At 39.6% G+C, this 18,572-nt stretch overlaps 1 protein-coding gene across 7 annotated transcripts in view; it reads left to right on the top strand.

The window, feature by feature from the left end:
- Positions 1-1,501: 1,501 nt before the first annotated feature.
- The window catches only part of LOC121863788, an 87,634-nt gene continuing 70,563 nt past the window's right edge, over positions 1,502-18,572 (top strand). For 6 of the 7 annotated variants that reach the window (XM_042362594.1, XM_042362599.1, XM_042362598.1 and 3 more), the window contains exons 1-5: positions 1,502-1,591; positions 4,469-4,623; positions 4,846-6,567; positions 7,702-7,863; positions 9,921-10,445. In XM_042362594.1, coding sequence (XP_042218528.1) covers positions 4,474-4,623; positions 4,846-6,567; positions 7,702-7,863; positions 9,921-10,445 — 2,559 coding nt within the window. In that variant the 5' untranslated portion in view covers positions 1,502-1,591; positions 4,469-4,473. The remainder of the gene's footprint in view (positions 1,592-4,468; positions 4,624-4,845; positions 6,568-7,701; positions 7,864-9,920; positions 10,446-18,572) is intronic. The other variant, XM_042362596.1, reaches the window with a different exon arrangement.

The following is an 18,572-nucleotide window of genomic DNA, read 5'->3' as shown; positions in this document are numbered from 1 at the left end:
GGTCACGTCTCTGATTGCTTTTCCTTTTAATTTACCTTCTTCACCAAAAGATCGGCTCGCTAGCCGCCCGGGCTATCGGTCGCGTCTTTGTCACGCACGGTTGGCAAATACTGGGCATGCAGCGGCTCCTGAATGTACCTGAACCCGCCCCAGTGTTGGTCAAGTCTTGTCTTGAAAGAGCTCACACTCGGTGCCGTCACAACACTCTCTGGTAGATTGTTCCAAGAGCTTACAACCCTCACTCCGAAAAAGTTTGCCCTCACAGATTTTTTTTTTAGATTGCCCACGAGGGGGCTAGTTTATTGGGCACCCCCTTACATCCTGTGCAAGGTGAAGCGCAGAAGCGTTTGCAGCGCCCAACAGGGAAACATGGTAAGTTCATGCTTGCCTTTATGTCTGTCTCATGAGTTAAGGGCGTAGAAGCCTGAAGAATCAATGGTGTATGTCATCAAGTTATTGGAAGCTCCAACAACTCCCTGAATATGAATTCGCAAATTTCGACAGGTACCTACTTTATTACTGGTGAACAGAGACTAATGGGGGCTAGGAAGTAAGTCCAAACAACTTCCCCCGACCCGGGAATCGAACCCGTGACATCTTGCTTGCGAGGCAAGAACGGTACAGCTTCTACCACCAGCGCCCCCCATCTCCTCACAATTTTCTCGATTGAATAGTGCCCCTGAGATGCTTATTCACCTCAACTGGGTCCCCCCTTGCCCGTCTGTAGTATAAGCTAGGCAAGTTCAGGCACTCCAATCTCTCAGGGTAGCTGAGGTGCCGAAGTGCTGGCACCAGTCTGGTGGCCCTCCTTTGAACATTTTCAACCAACTGACAGTCCCTAACATATCTTGAGGATCAGAGATAGAAATCTCCAGACGAGGGGAAGAAGCGTTGAGGAAGGATAATAGTATACTGTACCTGGATATTTGCATTATAGTACACGGTCTACCGGGTTGTTGCAGGATATTTACATTACACCGTCCATTAACCTAATCTAACTTAACCTAACCCAATTTAACTTAACCCAACTAACCTAAGTGCACTTAACCTAACCTAGTTTAAGTTGATAGATAGCTTACTACAGTAGCACCTTTTAGGAACTCCTACCCTCCCTCTCCATTTCTTCTGTCTATACACTTTATATCCTTTTGCGATCAGTGGTAAAGAGGATAAAAATAACTAATAATTAATCTTGTTTTACCCCATCTTCCTTTACACACAAAAAAGGGTATTACTGGTAGGAAGAAAGTGATCCATTTGCTGCAATGCCACATATATGGGCGCAACTCTACAATGAAGGTAATATTGTCAATCTAAATTTAATTCAATAATTTGTTATTATTATTATAAACTTGTATCGGTGACGCTTTTAAGGCTTCATTTATCACAGCGCACCTGTTGCACTCAGGTTTCCTACGGACGTCCTGATTGGCGGGAAGTGATCACAAATGACGGAAAAGGTGGTGTGGGCCAATGAGAGGGCGGGTAGCAATGGGTGTAGGGGCGGGGTGGGAGGTTGGCCAGCTGAGAGGCGAGTTCCTGTTTACATGGGAGAACGTCTCTGGGACATAGACGAGATATGAGATTTCAGGTTAGTGTGAGCGATGTTGTTCTTAAAAAGGATCATACAGAGATAATGACGTCCGGGAGGAAGATAGTAGCTTTGAGTTAATGCTGTAGGGGAGGTAATGGTCGTGGAAAATGGTGGACTGAAAGTTGCTCAAATGTCAAGAAGCTCGGTTAAACGACTAATATTGTGATAACCATTCTAGATCGGGACCCTCCAGAGTTAATTCTTTGTACTTTTTCCCAAATCTGGAGATGTGAGAAGGTGTCTGCTGGCTCATTGGAATAATAATACAAAACTTGGAGCGGAGATGACTACAAAATTACAGTGAGACTTGTCCATTATTCAGTGCTCCTCTTGATATCGTAAAATCTAAGAATATGAACCATGCATATTAATCAAGCATAGTTTTATTGAAGTATATGCATTTGAGTGTCGCACGAATTGGCATTGTCAAGAAATTTCGACTGAAGACGAGACTTTACCCATCAGTGTGACACTGCCGCTGTATACAGTTAAACAAATAGGCAATTTCTGAGAACAGCACTACGGACCGCCAAAAGAGTTGTACGATTTCGCACATTTTTTTCCACAGGTGGTCATAGCATTATAGTAAGCATTGTAAAAGAGGCGACAACTTTTTATTTTAATTATTTTTTTTTAGTTTTCTCTATGATCATAAATCACCTGTACTGGGCAGGGCATTAAGGATGAGGGGAAGTGATGAGTAAAACACAGTATATATAATGATACAGTATTTGTATTTTTGGTCTCTCAGCCATTAGCTGATGGAAGAATCCAAATTACCTGACTTCTCTTTCTTTAAATCCTTTTCAACACTGATCAGTTTGTTAGCAGCTTGGGTAAGTACTGGACATGTACTGGCTCCAGAATGTACAGGTATCTCTACCTGCACCAATGTTGATCAAGTCTGGTCTTGAATGAACTCACACTCGGTACCATCACAACACACACTGCCAAATTGTTCCAAGAGTTTACAAACCCTCACTTCAACAAGGGGTAATATTACAGTAAACAGCAACCACAGAATTCTGGAAATTTACTACACTATCATGTGACGAATGCTATTTTGTGGTAATTTTTCTAAAATTTAAATTTTTTTGAAATGCACTGTATATACGTATTACATACATGCATTCATACAGTATAAATAAAGAACTGGAAGAAATGAATATTCATTTTTACTCCTGCTGAAACAGCATAAGCTAACCAAATTGAAGCAAGAACAAAAAAGTCAACCACTCTCCACTGCGGCCTTGGGCAGACTGACCATCTCGGACATGCTGACAGTGTTGACAACTTGACTCGTACTGTCGTACACTAAGGCTCATCAGCAGTGTTGACAACGGCAACTATATATCATAAAAATACTTTAACGATTATTATGGCCTTCAGTTCCCACTGTTTTTAATATATTGAAGGTAATTTATATAATTCTTTTAAGTCAGACAACAAAAAAGGGGACAAATTAACGTCCGGCTCTAGGTAGCGCCGGACGAAGGACAGAGTGCTCAAAAGCTGGACTGTCCGGCCTAAAGCCGGATGTCTGACCACCCTATGTCCGCCCCTGGCTAGGGGGTTAGGTAACGTTTAGTTTGGCTATTTTGTATAATTCAGCAAGCACAGGGTACCGGGAATCTGAAATTTTATCCATCAAAGTGTGCCCTGACAGTTTTCTGAACTTAAGGCTTCTTCAGCTTTATGCTCTGACCCTTAGTGGGGTGGGCTTCCGCCAGTGCCAGGTATGAATACTCGACTGAGTAATGCCCTGTAAGGTATTTATGGACTATTATTAAGTCACACCTTACCCATCTATAGTATAAGCTGGCATTTTAATCCCTCTGGGTAACTGAGGTGTTGTAGAACAGGCACAAGTCTGGGGACCTCCTTTGGATGTTTTCAATCAACTGACAGTCTCTAGCATATCTAGGATATGAGATGAGGTGACAGCACTCCATACAGGGAAGCTGTTTAACTTTTGAAGAGTGTTTTAAGGGACAAACTCTTGTTATGTGACTGCCTGTCTTATACTTGGGGTAATTTATTTTGTGTTGAGAGCACATGATTGAATGGGAAAGAATGACTAAGCCGGGGACACATCAGCTGGTGGAGACATCAGCTAGGGGATATATCAACTTGGAGACAGTACAGTACAGTAATTCTCAGGTTTTCACCCCCTGTCAAAGAAGGGAAAAGCATCTTTATTTTGCTTATCATGGGTACCACACCCAATAATTGTATAAAAGAGCAACTCTGTTAGGTAATATTTTAAATTTAGCTATTTTAATACAGTAATTCCCACTGGTAGACAGGAAATTTGGTGACTACATGAAAAGAAAAAGGGACACTTGCATTGGAGGTCAAAGGGTTAACTGATTTTTAACAGTAGGTAACACATCTAAGTAAACTTGTAATCCTAAGGTGAGTTGGTTCATGTCATTTCTTGTCAGATATAATATAACCTCCAAGCATTGAACTCGGTGTTCAAGAGATGTATGCCATTGGGGATAAGAATTTTAATTGAGTTCACATTTGTTTTTCTGATTTCATTCACACCATACAGGTATTTACTTTGTATACAATAAAACAAACTTATCAGTGAGACCTCTGCTAAAATTTTTTGAGTATTTAGTGGCAATACTCTTACGCACCTTTTCCAAGTATAGTACTGTACAATATTGTGTTTTGGTGAAAAGAATCTCTTTGTGGGATGAGTTCCGGAGATTAGAAATATACCATCTACAGGTACTTAGTTTTCATAAAGTTATTTCTTAATGGTACAGATCAAGGCTAGAAATTGTCTTGCTGTAGGTTTAGATTCCATTATGATATACAGTAATCAACTTGTTGGTCTGAGGTTTGTGGTCTGGTCTCCCACAGGTAACATGACGGAGGGTTACACGATGGGGGTTGAGAGGGAGGAGTATGTGGAGGTGATGCATGATTATTCTTACCAGCGGGATGACCGCACCCTTCACATGACCAAGGGAGAGATCTTGATGCTCCTCAAACGTTCTACCACTGATTGGTGGCAGGTTTGTCATTTTCTGCACATTAATCATGAGTAGATGTTATAGTACCTCAACCCATTGTGCTCTAATTCTTAGTTATATAAGATACATATGGTAGACTGATAGTAGTAGTACATACTGAATTATAGGATGTTCACCTATTTAAAAAAAATACCTGTCTATTTTTCAGCAAGATAGGTGATGGTTTAAAAAAAATATATGATAACTGTAAATTCTTGTTTACAGGTCATAAGACAAGGAGAACAACGGCCTTTCTTTGCACCAGTGCAATACATCCGAGTAACAGCTATACCCCATGAACAAATGAAGCAGTTTATCAAACAAGGAAGACAACAGTATAAGCCACAGCAGAAACAAAGTTCAGATGAAGACGCTCCAATCGGTAGACCACAGGTCTTACCTTTGCAGCAGATGGATAATAAGTGTACATCAGCTGTGGGAGAGACCTTGTCTCCCCCAAACCCAGTTCCTAGTCAGAGTTATGTAGCCAAGATAGAACCCAATAGAGGAGCATTAGAGAGAAAAGATCAGTATCCATACAGACTACAAGGATTTTCTTCCTTTAAAAGTGATGCAGTGAAAGGCCTACCCCCAAGGAGCAGCATCAATGAACTACCTTCTCCAAGCTCCAGAACCTGTACACAAGGTGGGCACGAGTCTTCATCATCACATACATCAAAGTCAAGCCTAAATGATGGTAGCTTGGAGTCACTGAAATATCTCCATTCCAGAAAGCAGGTGATGAAGGCAGCTTCACATGATGAACTAACATGTGGGGAAAGAAGTCACTCCACTTTAGATATTAGTCAACCTCGAGCAGCTAGTAGTGAAGAGTTAGATGGTCATTATAGTGGCAGGGACTATTTATTTAAGAGTAACCAGTTAAGCCATCGACATAGATCCAACTCTGTTGATTTTAGAATATTTCAGAAAGAATTATCTTTTAGTGAAATGAAGCAAGGATCTCTCGACAAAGTTCGTAAACCAAGACTATCAAAGGATCCAGGCAACCGAAGGAGATCGTGGGCAGTTGAAGAGCTCCGTGCATCAGATAATTTACGACCGTCCCTAAAAAGAGGGGAGACAGTAGATGCAGCTATTGTACTGGACGTGCCACCCAAGCTCCCACCAAAACAAAGAAAGCACAGACTTGACAATTTTACAGCCAGTTCAGAAAATCTAGGTAAGTTAGAGGGACCAATAGATATTAAGTTACAAGAAGTTAAATTAAGGAAGTCTATGGCTTCATCTGCAACACCTGGGAATAGTTTAAGTAAAAACTCGGAGAAAGGTCATTCCCGGCATGCCTCTGATCCACTAATATTATCAGAAAATGAGAAGAGTTCTCTTGGTCGTCAGGATGCCCAGGACTTGAAAGATCCTCCAGTTGCATTGCCAAGGAAAATTTTGCCTCCTCCGGTCACACCAATTGAGAATAAACAGGAGGATAATGAAGGCACTAGTGGGAATAAAGTGGGAATGTCAACATCTGCAAGTACAGGTATAAGTGACTCACTGCCTAGAGATGCAAATGGCAATCAGGTGCAGAAAAGCTCAAGTCATAGTAGTCTGAATAATAGTTCTGTTATTAAAGATGGAGGAATTCTGAAAAGGGGAGGTAGTTTGTCACAGGGAAGCCATGGACAAAAATTTTGTGTTAGTCCAGAATCAGTTCATAAAGTTCCTGGTACTCCAGATTCTTTAAGAAAAGCAGGTGGTACTCCAACCTCTACCAGGAAGGATTATGGTACTCCCGAGTCTTTGAGGAAGGCTCATGGGTCTTCCGGTAAGGTGTCAGGACTCAGGGAGACATGGAGAAGCTTCAAGCAAAAAGGTGAAAAACGAGAAAGTAAAAAAGAAGAAGAAAAGGTGAATGAAGAAGGTGGTAGAATGTCAGCAAGAGAGACGCCAACACCAGACTCTTCACGGAGTGGGAAAATAATTCAGGTGTGTATCATTTTGACAAGTATTTGCCAAAATGGGTGCATGAATATGCATTGTAAAATTACATAACCCAGCTCTACTTGGTTACAAGTCACAAATGCTTCTGCTGTTTTTATTGTGTAATTTATATGCAGTACACTATAAGATTATACTAGGTGAGCTTATGTGTGGAGAAAATTTGATTCCCCTTATTTACATAAGGCAGCAACACAATATTTTTTTCTAAATATAATGCCTGATACAGTTGACTTATATAAGACCAGCCACAGTCTTTAAATTGAAAATCCAGGTCCTCTGATCTTGATGGTTGGAACTGTATATAGTAAGTAGTTTAAATCCATCAAGTTAGAACTAATATATACGTAGATCTTAAAAATAGAGACAATGGTTGCTTTTGAAGGATGAAGAGTCATACTGTTACACAACCTGTGTACAGTATTTGACAACCTTTAGTTTGCTCTTCAACAAACTTTATCACCCTTCCATCCAACCACTAACTAGTAAGCATTAATCTTTATACTAGATGTACTCTGTACTCTACTCTTATTGCATTGCCATAATATTTTTTGTCTGGCTAGTGACCTATTTTGAGATTAGCTGGTGTGATGGTATGTGAATGCACGTACAATATCTGCAATCCAGCTTTTTTAATATGTAAGTTTACCAAACCAAGCATTAATTACAAGTAAGGGATTGATCATCAAGTCCCATTTCATATGATAATTGAACTTGGATCAAACTCCTCATCTTTTTGCATTTAGGGGGAGCCTACCCCTCTATTTGCGAGAGTTGTAAATGTTTTAGGGGTCAGTGCTAAGTTTTAAGTACTGTGCTTACTATGGAGAAGGTACAGGTATGTAAGTGAAATATTTTGCAAACATTAAATGTGCGTGCAATTGTTTCCAAGTACTATTCCAGTAAATAGTAAGAAAGATTTGCAGCTGAGCAGTTTTCATACTTAAACATGATCCCTAACCTGATACGTGACCATTGTTACCTGCAATATGAGTTTACACGGATAACTTTGTGTGTATCATTCTTTTGTTAATGCGAGAGAATGTATGCAAATGAAGGTAATTAAATAAGTAGATAACAAATGTATGTACTGTACAATATACTGAAAACAAAAAATTTCAGACTCCCCCTTCACCACAAACCAGTCCCCAGAGAATAGTATTTGACGATTGGGGTGAATATATTGATGAGGCTACTAGAAGACCCTACTATTACAATACACGAACCCATGAAAAGCGATGGAAACCCCCACGAAAAGGAATTCACTCTGTTGCCATTCCTGAGGTGAGTATTATGTGTAAAAACCTAAGTTTCCAGTAATAATGGAAGTAAGTAACAGTTGTATGCAGTACCCAGTTGAAAAGTATTAGATTGCTGATGAGGCAGATTTTATGATAGAACTTGTATCATATTTGTTATGTGTGAAGCCTAAAGGTCAGGAAAGAGAGAGAGAGAGACTCTTCTCCAGTTTCTTATACTACCTATATCAAATACCATGAAAGTGGATTTCATTCTTTATAGTGAGGAATGTTGTGTCCTATTTGATAGTTGAAGATTAAAAATGAAGTGATTGTTTTAATTATTATTATAGAAGATAAAAAAAAATTCCCTCTATTTTTAATTATATTCTAAGAAGTAAGATGCTACTTTAATATTGAAGTAGAATCTTGGTCACATGAAAGTAAACATTGTGAACATAGGTGATCCATCTAGGAAAATATGTGGTTGGTTGTGCTTCTCATGCCTTGGAGGGGGCATGGAAGTCTTGAGGGACCCATATATTTGTACGGTATGCAAGATCCATGCATTTTTTTTGGATTTTTTGGTGAGTGTAGGCTTTGAATTTAGTATTTTCTGGGTTTGGTGAAGATAGCAAGTTAAAATAATTGTTTTTAGGATTTTGGTGGAATTGAATTTTACATACCGGGTACAGTAATTATTTGGGGACAAAATATAGCCCCTTAATTCTCATAAGACCTCTCTTCCCCTTGATAATCATTTGGTTTGTAACTGGAGCTGACTCATGGTACTGCACTTACTTTGTTTACATTACAGATTCCATATATACTGTATCTATGTCTTTATAAGATAAAAAATTATTATGTTTAATTGAGTACAGTATAGTAACTCCAAAGTTCATTACTCATTGGGTAATGGAAAAATTTTTCTAAGAAAATCATACATGGCTTAGTGCTTAGCTGAAACTAACTCTTAACACTGCATTAAAAATTTCTGATCATTGTCTTTATATATATCTGATGTTTTTTTTTTTTTTTTTTTACTAACAGTACTTAGGTAAAAAAATTATTTTAGAAAAAATTTGAAAACTGTATCATGGTTACAAATGGAAATTAGCACTCATTATTCAGAGGGCAAAAATTACTGAGATAGGATTGGCTGAAGGAAGTTTAATCTTGCATTGTTGAAAAAAATGAGCTCTGTTAACTTATATACAGTGGTCCCTCGGTTAACGAACACAATTCGTTCCAGAAGGTCGTTTGTTAACTGAAAATTTCGTTAACCGAAACCATTGTTTCAATGGAATTTTGGGTAATTGGTTCCAGCTCACCGAAAATTACATACAAAGTCAAAATAAATGCAGTAAAGTACACTTACTTTGAGGTGTGTATGTAGAAGGCTCCTGGTTGATGATGATGATGGGAATTAGAATGGGGGTGGAGGAGAAGGGAGAAGAGAAGGAAATGGGGGTGGAAGAGAAACCACCCCATGCTTCATGCCGTCATTTCACCCATAAAATTTTAAGTTCACTGGGTGTAATTCAAGATTATTTTCTTTAAATCAACGCTGCACTATATATTGTCAATATGTAAAATAAATTTCAGAATGACCAATAATTGTACTGTAAAAACGTAAAAATAGTTTATGTTCAAGAGAGTCACAAGCAAGATGTTACCTCCACTGACCAGAGATACAAACTGATACCTTGATGGGTGAATCAAGTGGCTGATTGGCACACCAAAAACTAGTTTCCTGTACTGCAATTATGTTAAATATGTGTTAAAATGACTAAAAAATTTAATATAAAACTTGGAAGATTGTTGAATAGTACAACCTTCTTGATATTTACTCAAATGGGAACGAATTTAAGCCCTAGAACCGATTACTGTATTGGCGGACTAATATTCCAGCTGGTGAGCAAGCGAAAACATGTTGACATGATTTCGTAAAAATTTCGTTAACTGAATTTTTGTTCGTTAACCAAATTTAATATTCTTATGGAACGTAATTCGTTAACCGAGGCGTTCATTAACCGAGGGATCACTGTACGTAACACTCATTTATTTTCTGTGATATGTTTCCAATTTTTCAATTTTCTGCAGGTTCCGCCATATGCTAAACATGAGGAATTGAAAGTTACCTCAAGTCGTGGGCCACCGAGGAGTCCTGCACCTGACTATCCCAATTCCCCAAAGTCCTCCCACAAACCCTTCTCTTATGCTAATATGCCTGAAGGAACATTTTCTTCATCATTAAACAGAGCTGCTACTCTTAATCCAGCATCAACTATCTCCCAGCATCATCCTGTGGCATCTTCTCTGACTTTGCCTGCTTATGGTGTCTCCCCAAACAAGACCATACCTTCACACCACTCTATTCATTATCCCCTAGTTTCTTCTCTGAACCTTGTCACTCCCCCACTTGTTCCACCCAGCAGTGCTAAGCCCCAGTTTCCTGCCACCCCAACAACTCCAAACTCAACCGAATTTCCAGAACTCAGTGAGGCAGATCAAAATTCTGCTTTGCTTGATATCTTGTATGATATGAATCCTCCAAAAGGCTGGTGCAAAAAGATTGATGCGCTTACACAAAGAGTTTACTTCTACAACGTAGCTACAGGTCAGCGGGTAAGTGTCCAAGTCATTTTTGTAGTTGTTATTATACACTGAACTTTTTTGCATTGCTTGTGTGCACTACAGTACTGTAAATGTTTTTTTTTGGTTTTTGGAAATAAGACATATTTAAGAATCAATAATTTAGAGAAAGGAAATCTCATAAGCCACATAGGAATTGCATGTTCTGTACTCTAGTGTTGTAAGGCGTGTAAATGATCTTCAACCCTGTCTGGTAAAATGGGTGTCTAGTTACGATTACCAATGAAAATATTTGCTTACAGAAGGCACTAGAAAAAAAACAAAAAACAGGTGAGATTGGTAGAGGTATTTAACAATAAATTTTTCATATATAAATTATTTTGACAGCTTAATATGACATGTATTTTATGATGGATAAATACTTATACCTGTATTTGGTTGAAAAAGATGACAGTATGATTTCAGAGGCAGATCCAGGGGAGGGGGGGGGTTCTGGGGTTCTGGACCCCTCCTTTTCATCAGAAAATTCAAATACCTTTTCTTTAATGCAGTTTTGTACTCAGGCATTTTTGTATAGCAAACAGTAATTATGATTGATCTCAGAATATCCCCTAATATTAAGTGCACATGGCCTCAAAATGGCCTTTGCACAGGAAACTTTTGACATTAAAGGTACCTGTATTCAATTACTTTTTTCAAGAAAATGTAATCCTAGACATTGTCCAGGTTTCCAATACAGATCTCTTTACTCACCATTAATTTGCTCTGATCATATCCACACCTCTCTTACACAAAATTCCAACACAGAGTCTCGCCATTTGAACATGGGTGCTTGGGCCCGGGTAGGTGACGCTAAGTTTCAGCCAATTGGCTAGCTGTGCCTCTGGTGTTGCACTCACTGGTCACTGTGATTGGCTGGAAAGGCTATGGTGAAAAACTGAATTTATGAATAATTCTCAAAAACATGACATTATTTACTCTAAAAACATGTATACACTGTAAATTCTGTATTTTCATTTATAATTAAGAAAAATGATACAGATCATGGTGAAAAATATGGAATACTTTTATTTGGATAGAATTACGCTATTATTTACAAACAAAATGAAGTGTTTTGGTAATCAGCTGACTTGAATTAATGACACAAAAGGCTTCACCTGTAATTGAGAATACTGTACAGCACTCATTAGTAAGGTACAATTCTTCACTGAAGGAGAGCTATTGTAATAATTATGTTATAAAAAAATTGCTTTTATATCCTACAATAAAAAAGAATATACATTGTAAACTAATGTTTGGTGAATGAATGTCTCTGAATGTTTTGTTGAAAGCTCTGCTGCCTGCCTTGTTTGAGTTGCCAACGAGGCCAAAGTGTTGCCACATAACTATTTCTTACATTATATCTTGGTTACTAAATTTAAGAATTTTTTTCCCTATATGGATATCGATGAGAAAATGATAAACAGAAGGTACAGGTGCATCTTAAAACTGGATTCATTAGAAAGCATATAAAAGAATAATAATAAAAAGAATTACTCACCAGATTAATAGATGTTGTGTTAGGTGTATAGCAGTGATGAGATGCAGAGTGGGAGGGCGGAAGAGGGGTCGCTGTTATTCAGAATTGCTCTCTAATACTGTATCTGCAATGGCCAGTTCCAGTGTCACTCTGCTGACATCTGAAACACATCTGAGGTTGAATGATGACAATGATTGATTGTGGTAATTATATCCTTGGTAAAGCAGCAGCTAAAAAGACTAAAATCAAATAATGCAAGGTAAAAACCATAAATAATAAATATCTTAGAGCTTTTCTAAAATTCATTGATACATTAGTAGATAAAAATGTAGAAGGCCAGTTTCCTCCACAAAGGAGAGGACGTCCCCTCTGACGCTCTTTCCCCGAATGGGAGAGGTGTTTACGACCAAGATCTCTGAAATTGGAGCGCTCCCACCAGGAGGTGTCAAACAGTCACTGGAAACTGGCAATTATCACAATTGGGAGGGGGTGCCCTCTCCATTAAGAACCATGAGTCAGCCTTGTGTGGCAAATGTGGAGGCACCTAATTCAGGGTGAATGTTGCAGAGCTTGTTTTGCTCCAACAGTATCCCACCTACATTGCCAACTCGACCGGATGGCAGCTCTTATTACTGGCTTTATATCAGAGGCAGGTAGAGGGGAATGATTTGCCACAAGGTGAGAAGCAGCTACTTTTGCCATAGCATGGGAAAGCTCATTTCCATTTTTCCCCACTTAGGCTGGAACCCAGCAAATACTGACTTTCTGATTCTCAGTCAAAATGTAATGGGAGGGTGTGTGTCCGTTTGAGATGTGATGCGTAGTTTAGACTAGAAAGACTTTCCCCGGCACCCAGAAACATTCCAGGGGTGTGGTATACCATATGTCTGTGTGAAGTGTGATGTTTAGACTCTCGGAAAACTTTTTCCAGTACATTACCCGGAAAAATTCCCGAGATGTGGAATTTTTTCCGGGTTTGAGAGAGTTATCTCATTACCTGGAAATCTCTTATACCCGGAAGAGCTCTGCACCAATTATTCCAGCTACCAGGAATATCACTGCAGTGCATGTATTATGACAGCTTATAAAAAAAATTTAGGGCATTAAAAACGAATTATTTTGTTAGCACTATGACAAGCAATGTAAACAGCACAACTGTTGCCTGGAGACTGAGTGACTGATGAGTGTGTGGAGAGTCTAGACAATCACTGAGCTGTGTAGATTCTGTCCAGATTAAATGAAATCCAGATAAATGAGGCCCAAATTATCAAGGGTCTACTGTAACTATACTTTTATGTATAGCGTTCATTATACAGGTACTGTTAATAATAGTCATTACAATGTATTTTTATGCTCTCCTAACATTATAATTGTGTTACATTTGAATATCATATACTGTACTGTACTGTACAATGCACTGATGGTGTAGATGACCATGAAAGTCAGGACCTATCCCGAGGCTTTTGGATAGGTGAAGTAAAATTTTATTGAATATTTTGTTTTTCCTAGTTTACTTGTACAGTATATCCTGTAAATTGATTAACCACTTGGGTATGGGATCCCCTCTGTGTTGAATAAAATTGTCTGGTGTTAGCCCCCCTTCCCACCACAAAAAAAATATATATGTACTGTACTGTACTGTATATATATATATATTAAAAGTGGCATACTAGTAGTAAAATGATGGATTTTGTTTTTTCGAACTCAGTCAAATAACAGAATCTGACTTGGCCCATTTAATCACAATGTCACATGTGTCATTTCTATCTTTATATTCTTCATCCTCATCAATCCCTTCAATATCCAAACATATGCCACCATACATGTTTTCACTCTCTTCATCATCCTTGTTGTAAGAAAGTTGAATTTAGAATAGGCAGAGTTAGTGAATGAGTTTTATGAATGTTGTGAAAGCCCATGATATGTATCAGTGAATTTATCTAGCACTGTGTAAGTGGTATTTTATGCTAATGTTGTTGCCAGTCATTTTTTCTGGCAGCAGCACTTGAGGGTATAAAATCTGTATTTCCACTAGTATTTCTTTTCATTTTTATTCTTGTTTTATCTTGTACTGGAACCTTGTTGTGTACCATGGCAGCTCCTTGGATGGTGAGTACAAACTATACTCTCTTATTTTATATATTTATATCCATATCTAATCTTGTATTAATGTTTAATTTGGAAACTAAGGGTCAGTGGTACTTTTGTGGATATGATGATGCGTGTTTATGATCTTTGGATCCAAACAAAAGTACAGTATTAGTATATATTAGGTTTGTAGTCCAAAGGTTCATTTCACTCATGTAAGCATTCTTTAATTCACATCATCATCATCATTATTTATTACCTGATAGCAGCTTTCCATACTTTACAATCTCTTGATACTTTTGTCAGGTTCATATCTCTTAGGCCATTTGTTACAATCTCTCCCCATGTCATTCTTGTTCTGCCCCTACCTCATCTCCCTTGCACATTCAAGCTCATGCATCTCTTGACCCACTTGATCTTCTTCATCCTTTCCATGTGCCCAAACTATTACAGGCTACCTCTATGCAAAACCTTGGCGATATTCTCAATAACCAACCACCCTCATAGTTCTGAACAGGGTTTCCTATTTTTCTTTGTCACATTGCACGTCCATCTCTCCACTCTCATTTCTGCTCGCTTAAAATTCTAAAGTTCTCCACACTGTAGGACCCAACAGTATGCAAACTAGAGATTTTACTGTAAATATTTTTAAATGTCTTATATGTACACTTGTATTAGTGTTAATTACAAATGCAGCACGCCCTCGATTATTTGCGGATTACAACCTGGAAGTACCCAAGAATGTCTGTGGGTAGTTTTACAGTTGCCGGCATTTTCGTGACCGGGACGGAGCGTGCCGGTTTTGTGGCGTCCCGCAAGGTGTCTCTCTTGTCCCGGGAGGCTGGCCCACTCATGTTTGCTCCGCCTCAGTCCAGGATAAACACTTGTCTGCTTGCGTGTGTGCTACTCTGCTCTCTTAATAACTGTGTTCCTCATGCTTGTGATGGCTCCCAAATGCCCTCAACCACCTTCATCCAGCCGTGGGAAAGCGCCCAAACAAGTGAAGAGAGAAAAGAAGGTCATGACCCTCATGGAGAAAATACAACTGCTGGACAAACTTAGGAGTGGCCAAAGCTTTGCCGCATGTGGCCGGGAGTATGGCATCAATGAATCAACTGTCCACTACATCAAAAAGAAAGAGAGGGAGATTCGTAATGCCGTTAACCCAAGTGCCCCCTCTTCTGCCAAGGTAGCCACTAATGTGAGGGATACAGCTATGGTGAAGATGGAGAAAGCCCTTAACATCTGGATTAAGGGATTTAACCTCCACCACATCCCTCTCAGCCAGAAGTTTATTCAGACAAAGCCAAGGTCCTGTATGACTGATTCCATGCTGGTGAAGGTGGTGCTAGTGCTGGTGATTCTGGTGATACCCCCAAAGAAAAGATTTAATGCCAGTATGGGGTGGTTGAGAACTTCAAGCACTACAACCTGCACAACTTGAGGATCACTGGTGATTCAGCCTCGGCAGATGATGTAGCAGCTTGGGAGTATCCTGTGAGCTTAGGTGAGATTATCCGGGAGAAGGGCTACAAGTCAGGGCAGGTTTTCAATGCTGACAAAACTGGCTTGTGGTGGAAGAAGATGCCAGCCAGGACGTTCATTTCCAAGTAGGAAGGAGTGCACTGGGCTTCAGCCAAAGATCGTGTCTCTCTCTCTCGCTATATGGCAACGCTGCATGATCAAGCCCATGCTGCTGCACCATGCCAAGCGTCCGTGTGCACTCAAGAACAAAGACATCCACCTCCTCTCAGTTTTCTACCGCCACAACAAGAAAGCCTGGGTGACAATTGTTTTGTGAGGGAGGTCAAGGATTACCTGCAGGAGAAAGGCTTGGAGTTTAAGGTCCTTCTCGTGATCAACAACTGTCCTGGCCACCCCGAGGCCCTCAAGGTTACAAACAAAAATGTCGAAGTGATCTTTCTGCCCAAGAACACAACATCATTGCTCCAATCACTCGACCAGGAAGTCATCGCTGTCTTCAAGGCCAAGTACATGACCCACACCTTCAGCAGGATATGGCAGGCCTTGGACGACTACACACAGGATGGTGCCGAGTCAGTGTCGAAATGTGGAAGAAGTTCTTCATCGCAGACTGCATTTCCTTCATCAAGCAGTGCCAGGATGACCTGACAGCCCTCTTGTGTTAACTCCTGCTGGAGGGCGTTGTGGCCAGAGGTGGTGAACCACTTTGCTGGCTTCCCCAGTTTGCCTATCAAGTGGAAGGTGAGAGGTTCGAAGACCTTCAGGAGGAAGAGGAGCTCATGGGTCATGCTGGGGAAGAGCTGGCCAAGCTTGTCGAGGAGCAGCGTCGTGAGGATGAGGAGGAAGAGAAGAAGGTGAAGTGGAGGAAGTGCCCACCTTAACCGTCACGAATCTCAATAGGGGCTTGCTGTCTTGTAGGACAGCCGCATACTATTTTTTCGACATGGATCCGTCTATTGAGAGATCAGTCACCTTCAAGAGAGGAATGGAGAAGCTCCTGCATCCTTTTAAGGAAATATTAAAGGAACTCAAGTGCCAGGTTTCCCAGCCTCCAATCTCCATGTTTTTCTTGCCTTTGTCCCCTCCAAGCCCTACACCTTCTACACCTGCAAGAAAGCCTCAGCCTCCTGTTTGAGCTCCTTCTGTTTGTGCATCTCCTCCTCCTGACTCTGATTCCGATATGGACAACCCTCCTCCTGCTTCTCCCAGCTCTGACCTCCCTCCGCTCTCCTCTCCCTCCACTTCCGAAGTAGATGAGGAGAACTTGTAACTCCCCTGCCATCATCATCGTCATCATTCATCACCATCATCATCATGATATTCGTCAGTGGCAAGGGAGTGAAGAAAATGGGCTCTACACAAAAAGCCAGCATGGAATGGTGAGTGTTAATCTATTTTTTTATAACAGAGTTGTCAATTGTTTGTGGAAATATTAATTCATTTACTCTAGTAATGATACAAGGTTTCTTATTATGTTGTCGTAGGAAAATAAATGGCTTATATAATATAATTATCACTGAGCCCTTACCATTTTCATAGTTGACTACAAAATATGTTTTTCTCCCATACGTACGCTTGGCAACGGTAGCAGTCAGGGAAGTGAGTGACTGTATTTTTTATTTAGCGCGTCGTCTGCTGTTGGCTCTCCTCGCTTCCTGTCAGTAAAACCTCGCTAAGGTGGACTAATTGAGGGGAGAGGGGTGTCCGGGATAAGAGGTTGTCCGCCTTAGAGCAAAAACAAAAAAGACTGTTTTAAACAACAAAACAAGTACAACACTAATGTAACCAATTTTTATGAATGAAATACATGTTTTTAATCAAAATTAATTACCGGTAAATAAAAGTAATGTACACAAAGAACTGTACACTTACCCCCAAAAATGGAAAGCAGATCCAGCTGGACATGCATCTGACTGCAAGAGTCTTGCAGTCACTCTGAATCTGAGTACTTTGAAATTCCATATTCTACACATATTTGCGAGGAAGCAGCACCTATTTTCTAGCCTTTTATTCACTGTACAACAAATTATTATTATTTTTTTTTTTCTGCAAATAATTTTGTTCGGCTTAAGAGGGGTCCACCTTAGCAAGGTTTTACTGTATTTCACTGGATTTACTGTTATTAATTGTGATAACTGATAGAATAGTGCTGAACAGTGATTAATCATGGCATTGTATCTAGGTTAGCTCATCATTGTAGCTACCGTGCTAATGGGCCAGGCTGTGAGGTGTGATGGTATTTTCAACTCGTATTTTTGGGTAGATATACATAACTTTCTTCATTTATTTTTACTCGGTTACATGCACACACCATCCTACATACATATTGTGAAAAAACTATACAGCATTACACCGCAAGTACTACCATCTTTCATGTTGGGTTGGCTAGATGGCTACGAAAGAAATTATGTAGATTTGATCTACGTATCAGCTCAGCTGGTGCTCAGATGCCATTCATTCTAGAGACAGTAATTTTTACGAAAAAAAAAATTGCCGTAAGGCAACTCAACTTTAATAACAAGGCACGGAGTTGACTTGAGGGTAGACTCACATTTTTTCTACATTTCGATACATTTTTTTGTTTCTGATTATTTGTGAGAGTATTTTCCCATTACTATTTATTTGTATGTATGTGTGTGTGTGTGTGCACGTGCGTGCGTGCATGCGTGCACATACACATATATAATACAGGTAAAAGAAATAATTGTCCTAAGGGCAAACACGTAAAGGGAATATACATTTCTGTGCGCACAAGTAAAAATGTAACCCCCCCCAACCCCCACCAGCAAATGATATTTGCAGATTTAGCTATTCGTGGCCATTTTGAGACCCAAACCCATGTGAATTTTAAGAGCATGCTGTAATATTTAACTTTTAAATGACAGTGATCATAAATAGATGATAAGCACCTTCTGCAAAGATGGTGGTCATCTACTGTAAACTATGTAATCAGGATTATTCCATGCCATAATTTTTAAGTTTGGCACTTGACTTCTGCCTGAGTGTCTTATTGTGATTTGTGGCAACTTTTGCCCTATGTTGGTCCCTCTACATCATGAAGGAAGTAT

The sequence above is a fragment of the Homarus americanus genome, unplaced genomic scaffold (assembly GCF_018991925.1).
Source record: "Homarus americanus isolate GMGI-L3 unplaced genomic scaffold, GMGI_Hamer_2.0 scaffold48354, whole genome shotgun sequence".
NCBI lineage: Eukaryota > Metazoa > Arthropoda > Malacostraca > Decapoda > Nephropidae > Homarus > Homarus americanus.
The sequence above is the reverse complement of the archived record's forward strand: the minus strand, read 5'-3'. Positions and strand labels throughout refer to the sequence as shown.